This window comes from Cylas formicarius, unplaced genomic scaffold (genome assembly GCF_029955315.1).
Source record: "Cylas formicarius isolate icCylForm1 unplaced genomic scaffold, icCylForm1.1 PGA_scaffold_5__7_contigs__length_24384050, whole genome shotgun sequence".
In the NCBI taxonomy this organism is placed as follows: domain Eukaryota; kingdom Metazoa; phylum Arthropoda; class Insecta; order Coleoptera; family Brentidae; genus Cylas; species Cylas formicarius.
The window spans coordinates 22,638,887-22,652,147 of record NW_026844341.1 but is presented as its reverse complement, the minus strand read 5'-3'; the positions used below and the strand labels follow the sequence as shown (position 1 = coordinate 22,652,147).

Below are 13,261 nucleotides of genomic sequence, written 5' to 3'. Positions count from 1 at the left end.
TCCCTTTTTATAAGTAGAAACCAGAATAGGACTTGTTTAACTCATTAAACTATACAACATTTGGGATCTCGGAAACCATAGGAAATCAGAGAATTGAAACTGATTCATATTTTTAGAATTTTATTTCGTGACAGAGGAGAGTTTCTTTCATTTGTTAGCGGATCCGCCGATACCGTTTCTGAATTGCCTGATTTTTTGGTCCAGTTTGCTTCGCAGTTCGTTCAGTTGGGGGGAGCAGTCGCAGTATACTTTGACCGATTGGTGGGGAAACGGGGGCTTGAACACCGGCAACAGATCGGGCCCTAAGTAGGTGCAGTAGGGAATTTCAGCGACTAATTGCATTCCTAAATTTTCGCATATGCCCGCGCTGAAAAAAGAAAAAATAAAAAACTATTTATTTGCTTTACATAGTCGATACATACATAAATGTCTATCTGAGACAGAGAGAGCAAGAGAGACAGAACCAGTTGTACCAGGCTCAGTGTGAAATAAAATCGATATGCATTTTAAAACCTACAGCACGGCAATACAAAAATATGAAAAATGAACTACAAAATATTATTAAGAGTTCACTGAAAAACGTACTACCTATTTTATGCGTGTTTACCAGTTTGACGAAATTTAAACTAATTTTTCTTTGATTACTTAAACAACTTTATATATTTATTTTATCAATTTTAGTGTTTCTATTATATTCGCTTTTATTAATCATAATTAATCATAAAATACGTTAATTTATAGGTATCTGGTGTGCCCTAAATGTAAAATATTAATGGCACGTATAGTTTTTAATTTTAAATAATCGATTTAATTCACTGTGTGCTCAAAAAGGCGTCTCTGCCATTAAAATTTTTTGGTATTTTCAACAATAAATAACGAACATTTGCTATTTCAATAAAATAATATTTACCTTGAAATAATAGAAGTAACGGATTATAACATTTATTTATATGAAACAAATATAAAAGCAAATAAAATAAATAAATAACTGTTTTGTGGGGGATTTCACCATCAGGCACTACTAGGCAGGTTCGAGAATCATCTCTGAAGGTATGGGCTTTTGCATGGTAAAATTTAGGACAAATATTTTATATCAGCCGTCAATTTTCTTTATGCGTGGGAATTTCAATATTGTCTCAAACATACGTGAGAATAAACCGGATAAACTCCGTGCGATAAACTGTTTTTGCTTATTATTATTATTATTATTATTATTATTATTAATTGCACAATTGAGTTGATTCAATCTTTATTGAAATCAACTGAGTTTTTCAAAAGAAAGTAATGTCGTTAAACTTTGATCTTGACACCTTGATCCGCCGTTAAAAAAAAAAAGGAAATATTTTTCTGCTGACGCCGACTTACGTGTGTTCACTAGTGGCGTCGCACCTGAGCACGCCGAATCCACAGTCGGCCCCCAAAGCCTTCGACCTTTTCATCAGTCTGTGGGCCAATCCGTTCCTCCTGTGGGCCCGCTTCACGAATACGTTAGCCATCTGCAACCGAGCAAACGAAAACATGTCTGACGTGCTAAAAGGGGGCGAACTGCACCTCGAAAATTTTGCCGACCCCCAAGCACTCCCACAGGTCCGGCGCCCGCATCACATAGGCGTAAAACAGGATCAGTTGCTTCACCTTGGGGCACTTGACCGAACAGGCCAGTTTTTCGCCCAGATCTGGGTCCCACGGATGAGTCGACTCGTTGATCGCGCCACCTGCGATGCTACCGTCGTGCGCGCACTTCGCAACTGACCGAAACGAAAACAAGAGTTGTTCTATGCCGCTCAAGGAGTGAGGTAAAAGAAAAAGTTACAAAAAGAGTGGAAACGAGATGTTATGATCGATTTATACAAGTAAGAACACGATACAAGAATCGTCTTAAGACTTCATAACGAAAAATGACATTAGGGGAAATGAGAATCTACCATAAGGCCTGAAAATTTAGGTTAAGTGGTTAGGCATGAGCAAGAAGCTCCTTTAAGCGTTCCCACTCAAACGGACAGACCTAAACTATACCCCTCGGCCATTGCCCTTAAGCGGCGCTCATCCAAGACGGGGTTGGGGGTTACTCCAAGGCACGAGCAGGTGGGTTCCTCCTCGTAGTAAGATTCGTGCATCAGCTTGATGATTCCGTCGTAATCTTCCTTGGTGGCGCGTGTTATGTGATATTTCGACTCATTTTCGTTTTTCGTCTGTCAAAAGCATTTACTCTTTTCGCTGCACGTCCCATCGAAGTCGGATACTCACTTCGGATGGTTTGCCTAGTGTGGAATATAGGGGTTTTAAAGGTCGACTCTGTTGCCTGAATGTACTGAGAATTTTGGAGATGATAATGGCCGACGGGGATGACATATTACTTCGAATTTTGTCTGTCAAAATGACGGAGTGTGACAGTTTACACATCGTTGACTCCATCTGTCGGAACTGAAATGATAATGGAGTTTTCTTCCTTTCGAGCTTGCTTATATTATTTTTCAATTTTTCTACATGTTTCGTTTTTTTTGTGGGCTAAATCGTTGTTAACGGGCAGAGACACACGTTATATTGCTTATAGGTGGGAAACTTTACTCTCGGAGAATTGAAACAGCATCGCCAGCGCCATCTATTACCCGGTTACAAACTAATAACGAAGTTCAAAACCATATTCCTTCTAGCGGAAAGAAACATTTTTGACGCATTTGGTGGGATGTGTCCCATATCTAAACTTCTTGATATCCTATTTATTTGAGAACAGTAGTTATGGGCCTGCATATTTACTAAATATGAAAAAATTTGCCTTTTCATTTTTGTCGTCATGAAAGCATGTTGTTAATGTTATATTATCATTTGTAAAAATGTATTTGATGATTGCAAGAGCTTATCGAATTTTGCTTACAAATGCATCGTTCATATAATTTAATGTTCTCCGATTTTGTGAATACCCAACAACATACCTCGATGCTCTTTAGTCTGTGAGTTTTAAAAGAGTACATAAATACATTTAAAGTAAAATAATTATTTCTGTATATCTTTATTAGCCTCTTGTTCGCTGTTAAGTTGACCCAGGTATCAAATAATTCTGGACTAGCTTCGGGATTGGGGAAGCGATGCTTGGATTCATTGTTAGTACTCCAACAATTGATCATACAGCAATAGATAGGAGCATATCGAAAATCTTAAAATGAAAAATAACAGTGGAAAATAACACTACTCTTATGGTTTTAGTTGTACTTACTTTTGATAGTATTACCAAAGAAGCCACATTACTACATTGGCATCTTTTAGTTAATACTTTTTATTTGTTTAAAAATAAAAAATGATGTATGTGTATATGTAATAATATTGTACTTTTGGATTTATTGTTTAGAGATAACAAGTATAGTCCGGTATTTTGATATTTATTATTTGAAATGAAATGAAAATAATTTCAGCAAGAATTGGTCGCTAAATAAGGCAATCAAGCAACGAGAATACCACCTCGTTGTCCTATTTATATTAAAGAACAAGAGGAGGACAACAGTCATCAATTAATGTATGACATGAACATTTTTCTTTTGTTTTTGTATGACGGTTTTGGAAACACTCTGTATAACTCATTGCTCGTTAGTAGTAGTAGTTTTGTCTTCCTGTCTAGATAAAGTTTTCACCGATAAAAATCCCGAAGCATGGTGGATTTTCTATGTTCTTGTAAATATTTTAAGATGCAGGCTGAATTTGAAGGAACATTGCTGGATTTGATGCTAGGGAAGCAAGAAAGATCGATGAACGGCATAATTAAATTGTGATTGAAACCGTGGAAGCCCCACAGATGGAACGGGATCCTCTGGAAATAACATCAAAGCGATGTCGTACGATTTGTTGACAGTTGGCGGAATCGATAAATTAGTTTTGATCAGTTCCAGCTGATTTATCTTTGCCTGAAATGCTGTCAAACGAAGGCATCGAATCAGACATTAGATGCAATTCAATGCATTGTTTATTGTTTCGAACAAACTGTTTGCGCCGACTTAAGGGCACAAATTAGGGGACATGTAGCTGGTGTCGTGTCTATAGGGCTTAAAGAACCAAAACGCCAAACTACTTACAGAATTTTCTTAGCAACACTTTTCACAGCTTAATTCTTTTTTTGCATGAAAATTCAATAGGGTTTCGACATATTTTAAGAAAATACTGCCGTAAAAATGCAGCATCCAAACATTGACGACCTGCCAGCGGCCATTTTGGTTGTTGAAAGCTGCAAGGCCTTCTGCGTCGAACGTCAGAATTTGCAATTAGAGGTGGCATTGGTTAAAAACGAAATTTTAAATCACGCGCATGCGCATATTGAACAGACCTTATCAAAATTTTGTTACTTCACGAGTTCCTGTGCTATTAGCATAGGCAGGGCCTCTGTTTTACCCAATAAAGTTATAATAAGGGATCAGAATTATTGAAAAGCGCAATCGGTACTCCAAAACGAATTCGAGAAAACTTTTGTCTATTCACAGATAAAATCTTAATTAACCACAAAATTATTGCACGTTGTACTTTATTGTTAAATTTTATCTATCGAAATAAACGTTATTATATATTTTTTCGCCTTCGTTGCGTTGTAGGAATTACAGTCGCGGGTCCGTTTCCTTCTGGCACGCAAAAACGATTCAATTTAAATCGAATTTAAATGCGCGGCCCGCGTCGGTCGGACCAAAGGGGGGAAAATTGCTTTGCGGTTTGGAAAATTACGGATTATTTAACGGAATTACGGCAAAAGAAAGCATGTCGCCTCACGTTACGCAATCGCGTTCCCGAACAACGACCGCCGCCCGAAAATTTTTAATTTATTTATTTATCTATAAAAGTAAATCCTCTTCTATAACCAACATAACCGTTGGTGGTGAAACACTACAAGACGGATACAAAATCTGTGAAATTTTAACAAATATTTTGCTGATCTTGCTAACAAAATAGCAAGCAGCCTCAAAATCTAACGCCTGATATTAAAATACACTCACGACTTTTCTCTACCCTACTGCAACAGTAGAGAAAACACAAGTAATTAGAAAAGTATGCCTTAAGAAATCATCTGGAATCGATGAAATACCGGGCACTTTGTTAATCTCTATTAAAGATATTATAGCTCCTATTCTATCATATTTAGTCCATTTGAGCTTCCTCCAGGGCAAGTATCCACTGCCCTTAAAAAACTCAAAAATCGTACCTATTTTTAAAAACAAAGCCCATAAAACCAACATAGAGAACTATAGCCTTAATAACAGAACAGCCACATTAGGCTTATTTTTCAAAATATATAATTTCGTGAAAATCTGAACTTTTAGTTCTCATTTATTTTCAAACATTTTGGTACTTAGGTTGCAGTAACTAATGTAATCAGGACTTGTGACAAAAATATGGTCAGCATGCATATTCGTAGTTTAGATTTTAGAACGTTTGACAACATTAATCACAGTTTGCTTGTAAATAAGTTAGTTTAATTGGATCATACATATCAAACAGGTTTCAAAGAATATTATCTAATCACAAGGCTCCATTTTAGGGCCATTGCTCTTTATAGTTTATAGCGTTGACATTTTCTGTGCAATAAGGCATTTGTCAATGAGCATGTTGAGGCGAAGTCTAATATACAGGGTGCTTCAAAAAACTGTATACACACTTTAAACTATTGTAGTTTTCCCGCTCTACAAGGCTAATGTTATATTTCTTCGCCAGGTGCCAGCATAATCGTCGCTCTATGTTATATTATCAGTTGGAATTTGTAATATCAACATGGGGAACGTACGTTTGAGTTTTGAAGAACGTAAGCAGGTTATTAAGTGGTACTGGAAGTTTGAGAATGTAAATGAAGTTCAAAGACAGTGGAGAAGGGAGTATGATACAGAACCACCTTCAAGATTAACAATTACACGCATACGAGACAAATTCGAAGTTCATGGAACAGTGTGTGATGTGCATGCATATTCAGGTCGGCCTCGAACAGCTACAAGTGATGAGTCATCAACGGCATTCTTGGAACTGTTTCAACGCTCTCCTAACAAATCTTCAAGGCAAGGGGCACGTGAAAGTGATGTAAGTGCTAGCAGCGTGCTACGCATTCTGAAGAGAGGCAAGTATCGGGTTTACATTCCAAGGCTGGTGCAACAGCTAAATGACGACGATCCAGATCGAAGGTTGCAATTTTGTGGATGGATTCAGGAGATGGTGAACTTAATGGAACTGTCAATAGGCAAAATTGTGTTTACTGGGGTGAAGAAAATCCTCACATTACAATTGAAAAAGCTGTAAATGTGTGGTGCGGTTTGTCTTCAAGGGGACTCATTGGACCTTTTCGATTTAAAGGCACTGTAACTGGTATTAATTACCTAACAATGCTTGCTGATTGCACAATAACATTTTCATATTGTAACTGTTTATGGTTTTTATAGGATTTTTTTATACAGGGACTGACCCTAAAAAGCTTAAATTTTTAATGTTACGAATTTCTCGAATGCGTAATGTCTAAAAAAGTTAAATGTCTTGCTAAAACATATCCTGTTCAGCAGAGTGGCTTTTAAGCTAGATAAAGCTAAATTATTGTAATAAACTCTTATTGATGATAAATTACACAACAAAAGGCATTTATTATTATTATTAAGTGTTCAGGCAATAACATAAAAAAGTGAAGGAAAACAACTAATCAACTCATTCATTGATTCACACATTAAAATCATTAAACGAAGTTAAAAAAAAACATTTTTTTGCCTTATTAATGAATTTTATTTAAGAGTTGTTTTTTTTTTATTATAGAGTACTTCACCAGCCGCTGCGTTTGATAGGGGCGGACTCATTAATTAATTCATTTTGAACGATACCATTGGGATAAATTTGCCAAATACTTTACCGTAATATGGCCCTCAGCAAAGTTAATTTGAAAGTCGCCATAATACAATTTGCGCTTTTTGCGTATCTTAACTAATGCAAAAAAAGTATGATACTGCGTAATCAAAATGTTTATCCAAAGTGAACTGAGAATATATGACGTTTAAAGTGAAAAACTGGCCAAACGAAACGTTATTGTTAATTTAGTCAGTGTTCTTGTGTCGTGACGCAATTTGACAGTTGCTTTTTGATCGGACCCCGTACGCCGAGTCATCGATTATAGCCGATCCGAGCGTCGCAGATTGCGAATCAATTGTTAAAATACCAATCGAGCCGCAGAAACGTTACATCAATGAGATTGTTGTTACTTAACGTGCCCGCGAAACCGCGGGAAACGCTCCTAATTGCCGCCCTACCTCCGAAACAAAACAAAATCGGGCAAAAAAAACGTTTATAAGAACCAATCCGCCGCCCGCTAGATACAGAATTATCTTGCCGGTTGATAATATCGCATTCGAGGGCGCTTTTTCGTTCATTTTGGTGTGTCCGACTTTTCGGTCTAAACCGGAAGAAAAATGTGCAAAATCGCAGTCTGCGTTGTTGCCGCGTTGCTGGCGTGCGGCGTTGCCGCCGCCCCGGCCATCAAGGACGAGCTGATGACCGAACTCGGCGATGACACCGCCACGGTGGAATCGACGGTCAGGGAGGCCCGGGCTGCCCCCAGCCATATCGGGGATCTGCTCAAACCAGGTATTTTTAATTGTAAAAAAAATTTTGGTGCGGTTTCCAATTTTGATTAACACGAAAGATAAGTTGCGCAAGAGGTCTTTCCTACGGAACTGTCGTTCGTTGTCGTTCTTCATATCAAATTTTAGTTTCTTATAAAAGCCCAAGTGCCTATCGTAGTACAAAATCTAGAATAACGATGTTTTTGAAGACCGACCAAAACTGCAGCCGCGCTCTTCACAATGTTTCCTTGCAGTTTGGTCACTCTCGCACAGATGGCGCAACCGACTACGGCGTTTCCTCTTTTGGCACGCAAAAACGATTTAATTTAAATCTAATTTAAATGCGCGGTCGGTCGGACAAAAGGGGGGAAAATTGCTTTGCGGTTTGGAAAATTACTGATTATTTAACGAAATTACTGCAAAAGAAAGCATGTCGCCCTCGCGTTCCCGAAAATTTTCAATGTATTTATTTGCAACATGTTAATTGACGCGGCGACCACCCTTTTATTGCTGCCATGGCATAGTCTAGTGACATACTGGAGGTGGAAACACCGACGTCAGCCAGGTTGAATGTTTCCCAATAGAAGGCGTGATGGTGAAAGTTTGGAATGTTTCTTTTTTTATGACCAAGTATTGTCCAAAACTTTCCAATGTTGATAAATACCAAAGATAAGTTGGGCAAGGTTCGTGGATTCGCTAGGGTGACGAAATCTTAGTATCTAAGAAATTTTATTATGGAGTCTGATGGCTATCCACTATATACTGTTCTTCATATCACATCTTAATTTCGGACAAAAGCCCATTTTCAGAGGGCGTATTGTAATACAAAAACTACACTAACCACAATGTTGTGGGACGCTGCCCTCTCTTGGAGAGCGACCGAAACTGCAGCCGCGCTCTTCACAATGTTTCCTTGCAGTTTGGCCACTCTCGCACAGATGGCGTAACCGACTACGGCTTTTGAAAAACATTTGTAGGTCCAAATTCGTTTAACAGAAACGAAATCACTTTTTGAATGGAAAATATGGATTTTGAAACTGTATACGAATCATCCCTGTGCCGAGATCCAGAAGAATTATAAGCGGAATTTCTCGATTCAGGTGTCAAGGACGCCTACATCTACGTGTACGGGAATTCCGGGGATGACGAGGGAGATCTCCACGGATACTCGAAAAAAATGGACGACAAAGGACAGGACGGATACAAACACTACGACAGCTACCATAAAAAAGACGGAGACAAGTACGGATACGAAAAACACTCCGAGTACGGCCAAGGGAATAAGGCGAAAGCGGAAGCCGAAGATGACAGTGGGGAGAAAGAAGAGAAAGGTTAGTGCGAGAAACTAGTTGAGTACTAACACTATAACACGTACTGAGTCTGCAGTAGCAACTCGTATAAAATTTAATACCGGACTTGAAAAGGCCGGAGAAGACATTTTTAAATATTCGGCATCGATGAGCCAACATTGAGGGGATCACGTCAAATTTGAAGTCAATTATATCTCTGGAGCGAAAACAAGCCTCTTAATTAGAACCTTATCTATATCTAGTCGTCCTGTCGTCGAGTGGATGTTTATCTGTATACGTGCATAGATAACTTTGTCGTAACGAAAAAAATACTTTATTTTTTTTGCGATAAGCAGGACGCAGTTTATCGAGAATTTTCCGCAAATGAATATTTAAAAAAATAATAATTATTTTAGAACCACACGTGTCGAATTTATAAATGACATGATTCCAATATTTGTAATCTTCCTTTTTAACGACTGAGGATGACGCTGGCAGGTCGGCTCGCTTTTTTGTGTTGTGTCGCCTCTTTCAACAATTTGCAAATATTTTAATCGGATATTTTTCCTTATTACAGAATCAGACGACGACGGCGAAGAGACCAGAGCTCACCACGTCACCGAAGAACTCCACAAGTGAGTTGCCTATGAACAAAAAAAATCTAAAAAAGAATTGGCCCATGAGGGGATCGAACCCGCGACCTTCGCGTTATTAGCACGACGCTCTAACCAACTGAGCTAATGGGCCACATTTTAAAACTGTGCGATGTATGCGTGAAAAGCGGGGCGTTGGATTTGAAAAACCTGGGAAGTCGGGAAATCTATTGTTGATTTAAAAAATCGCAACGGATGACCGCTTCTATATAACGTCCCGACGATTTAGTAATTAGTATTGTGTCGGAAATTGCGAAATCACCTTGACGAGAAAACTCGCAGAACTGCCATAAAGCGTCTACAGGGCGAGCAAAACTCGATGTTTCAGCCCTATTATATGAAAAGTGAGAAGTTTTATATATTTTTTTAGGAAATACACCTACGTTTCTGCATATTAAAAAATGAGCCCAAATTTGCGAACCTCTAGATAATTTGACAGCAATAAATATCGATTAAGCTTTATTATTTTAATGTATGAATTAATATATAATAATAATTATTTAATCAATATTAATATATTATTAATTACATAAATTATCTTTTGTCAATAATAGAGCTGTGAGACACCCTGTAGATCGTTGCATGTGAAGAAAAATTAAGCTGAGACATTGAAGTTTGTTCACCCGGTACGTCGATGCGCGCGAGGTCCGTCCTGTTTAGAATTGCCATTATTCATTTCGAGGAATGAAACATTGCATTAGAAATTGCATAAGAATTTCGGCCGATAACTCGACAAAGGTCAAAAAGTCCCGCGTGAGCTTTTATTGACACATAGAGAGGAAAAACCGACGAATACTGGCCATTATCTATTTAAGTTTATCTTCTGTGGCAACGTAAATTTCACTAATAAATCGCCAAGCTTATATTAACTTTGACTGCACGGGAATTCCCCCAAACCCGGCAGCTTTGTGTACTTAGGTGGTTTTTCCGACTAATTTTGAAATACAGAACAATTATTTAATGATTAAAAAAATATATATTATACAAAATATATAAGCGAAACATTTATTATTCGCAATTAGACTCTAACTTTTTAATCACTTATTTTTTGATATAAAAAATAAATAAAAATTTTACTTTGAATTTGGCAGACTGGCACTTGGCCCCCGACCTAATGAAACTAGGGGGCTGGTGTTTCTCGAAATATTAAAAAAAAACTTGTTCTTTGCAGAAATAATGAAAACCTGCCGTAAATGAAAAATTGGCTCAAAACGCAATATCGGTCGCATCGACAGCGGCAATTTTTCTTTCTGGAGTTTTGAGAATTTGCGAAAATCTCATCCATTATTACTGTTATTATTCGTGTAGATTTTTAGTAACTTTTAACAATAGAATTTGAACCAATGTCAAAAAGTATGAAAATATAAAGATAAGGCGTTTAATGAATTCAATTTCAGGCACTCAAAATTCTTATGGGGCCGGAATTAGTCTTTGTAATTAAAAATTTCGCCTACATAATTTAAATACTTCTCAAAAATATTAAAACTGGGTTAAATTTATAGAAAATTCAAATTATGTAAAGAACCTTAAGATTCAGGTACTATAAACCTTATTGAACCTCACACCTTAACCGTAAAATCGAAAAACCAGATAAACAATTGAAAAAGTAAAAATAATTCAATGCTGTACCACTTGGTACCATTTGGACGCGAACGCATCGTCTTTCAACTTTTTCCTGTACCAACAGGGACGACAAAAAGAAGAAGAACGTAGAAAGTTACGGATTCGATGACGAAGGAGCGGGATACTACGGTTCATCGGAGGCCGACGGTGATGCCGAAGAGGAAGGTGAGTCCATTCATGCCCAAACCGAATTCTGTCCAAAACACCTTCCCCCTTTCCCCCGAAAACTCCATCGGAACGCGCGAAACTCAATACGGAACGTTAGTTAATCGAGTACCCAAACACCTACAAATTGGGTGTCGAAACACCCGAATTATTCCGGACTCGCTCCGGTTCTCGTGTATATTCAAATGGGAACACCAAAACATCTGCCGGAGACACGGCGAGCCGGCGCGAGATTTATACGTCAACCTGTTCTGCTAATGTAAATTAAGTTACTATCTTCGCATCGATGAATATTACCGACGGACGTCGGGAAACTTTACGGCCGAGCTTTCCGTACGGATAACAAAGCGTGACGCCTGAACGCTTCCAAAAACAACGACTACGACATTCGTTCGCCGATATCCGATGAAAAATCGGTCACATTCGTCCAAAATTGGTAACTTTTATTAATATCCGCCGAACTCCGGATCGGCCACCACTTTTACATATTCACGTGCCAGTAATTTACCAACTTCTATTGCCGGTCTGATTAATTGATCGTATCGGAACATCAAAATAATGTTTCCTAATTTTAGGTGATGGCGGAAGTTACGAATACGAAGAAGCCGAGGAATCGGAAGAAGCCGAGGATGACTACTGAGGATTCAAATTGGACGTTCATGCAATTCCAGCCTGTTCCGTCTCTTCGTTTTCTTCTTTCTAATTAACACTTTTCTATTATTATTAGTTTGTTTTTTTTTTCTGTTACGTTGTTGTATTTTGTTTTTAGTTTTAGTTACGTTTGAAACGTTTGGCTGTTTCTTGTTTTGTTGTGTTGTTTCGTATTTCGTTTTTTTTACTTATTTATCATAATGTGTAACTTCCGTCAGGCTTAATATAAGGTTATGTTAGCGTTGCTTTACTCGTGTTTCTTGCTACTATTGGTTAAGAGGCAATTATAAAATATTCATCAGTAGTTTACTTATTTTTCTGTTCTGCAAAGCATGTAAATTAAATTTTTATTTTACAATACCTTATTATGCAACAAGTTCGATAAACGCCACTTTAGTCACTAAGGGAGAAGCGAACGAAGAGAACTTGTTAATTAATTTTTCTACCACCATTAGTTTTTGGGTACATTCTTGCAAAACATCTATGAGATGACCGTCAGAACCGACAATCATTGGTTTACTAACAATACAGACCAATCATGCAATATACCATATATGAATATGAAGATTTAACAACTTTACCCTCTGGTGGTACACGCAGAGGACGAAGAAAAGGGAAGAACGACTCATTTCACCTTTGAAAATTGCTTTTAATAAATTCAACAACTGTAACACGATAGTTTTCTCACACCTCTTGCTAACTGGCAAGTAGCAGAACGATGTGGTATCGTTCACAGCCAGATATAACAACATTCATACCAAATACAACCTTTTAAGATTCAGCCTCCAAAGGAAAAGTTTATAGAAATAGGGAGGAGCATGGAATATTATTATTAACAACTGCAATAGTGAATAGTGAATATTTTCTGTTATTTCTTTCTAATTGTCCAGTAGCACAAAGATGTGGTGTCGTTCACAGTGATATATAACACCAATGATTCCAAATACAACCTTTTAAAAGGGAAGGAGAAGGATATGAAGACCCACCAGCCACTAACTATAGCAACACTCATAGCGAAATACGACACCAATACAAATGTTTATGAAATTCGTCCTTCAAGGAAGAAGAAAGATATCAAGATTCGACAACATAGAAGTAATGACAGCCCTTAAACAGGTCTTTGTAGGTTCATAAGAAGAAGAAAGAAGGAAATATGTTATAATATATTTCTTAAAAACTGGAACATAATAGTAAATATTTTCTATGACAACTCTGTCCAGTAGCGGAACTGTCTAGTATAGTTCACAGAGGGATATGATATGATGAGCATTTTTACCAAATACAAACTGGTGCCTGGAAGAAGAAGGATAACGAGATGGTC

At 37.6% G+C, this 13,261-nt stretch overlaps 2 protein-coding genes and 1 non-coding gene across 3 annotated transcripts; 1 reads left to right on the top strand and 2 right to left on the bottom strand.

The window, feature by feature from the left end:
• Positions 1-137: 137 nt before the first annotated feature.
• Positions 138-2,362, bottom strand: LOC132702296 (uncharacterized). Its single transcript, XM_060670845.1, has 5 exons — positions 2,248-2,362; positions 2,006-2,192; positions 1,552-1,748; positions 1,366-1,496; positions 138-367 (listed from the first exon to the last, which is right to left on the bottom strand). The coding sequence occupies exons 1-5, from the start codon at positions 2,350-2,352 to the stop codon at positions 148-150; spliced, it is 840 nt and encodes a 279-aa protein (XP_060526828.1). The 5' UTR covers positions 2,353-2,362; the 3' UTR covers positions 138-147.
• A 4,897-nt stretch (positions 2,363-7,259) lies between these two features.
• Positions 7,260-13,180, top strand: LOC132702246 (uncharacterized). Its single transcript, XM_060670777.1, has 5 exons — positions 7,260-7,581; positions 8,660-8,890; positions 9,426-9,483; positions 11,189-11,289; positions 11,865-13,180. Exons 1-5 carry the CDS (start codon positions 7,407-7,409, stop codon positions 11,927-11,929), a joined length of 630 nt encoding a protein of 209 aa, XP_060526760.1. The 5' UTR covers positions 7,260-7,406; the 3' UTR covers positions 11,930-13,180.
• Trnai-aau (transfer RNA isoleucine (anticodon AAU)) lies at positions 9,522-9,595 on the bottom strand. The gene has a single exon. It is a non-coding gene; the product is annotated as a tRNA-Ile (tRNA).
• Positions 13,181-13,261: the final 81 nt, after the last annotated feature.

What these genes read in the sequence shown, in the direction of transcription:
- LOC132702246 (XM_060670777.1), top strand. Translation starts at nt 7,407, where the DNA reads ATGTGCAAAATCGCAGTCTGCGTTGTTGCCGCGTTGCTGGCGTGCGGC. An exon ending in TGGGGAGAAAGAAGAGAAAG is followed by an intron (nt 8,891 to 9,425) that starts GTTAGTGCGAGA and finishes TCCTTATTACAG; the next exon opens with AATCAGACGACGACGGCGAA. An exon ending in CGGTGATGCCGAAGAGGAAG is followed by an intron (nt 11,290 to 11,864) that starts GTGAGTCCATTC and finishes TCCTAATTTTAG; the next exon opens with GTGATGGCGGAAGTTACGAA.
- LOC132702296 (XM_060670845.1), bottom strand. Translation starts at nt 2,352, where the DNA reads ATGTCATCCCCGTCGGCCATTATCATCTCCAAAATTCTCAGTACATTC. An exon ending in CACTAGGCAAACCATCCGAA is followed by an intron (nt 2,193 to 2,247) that starts GTGAGTATCCGA and finishes TGCTTTTGACAG; the next exon opens with ACGAAAAACGAAAATGAGTC. An exon ending in GACGCCACTAGTGAACACAC is followed by an intron (nt 368 to 1,365) that starts GTAAGTCGGCGT and finishes TTCTTTTTTCAG; the next exon opens with CGCGGGCATATGCGAAAATT.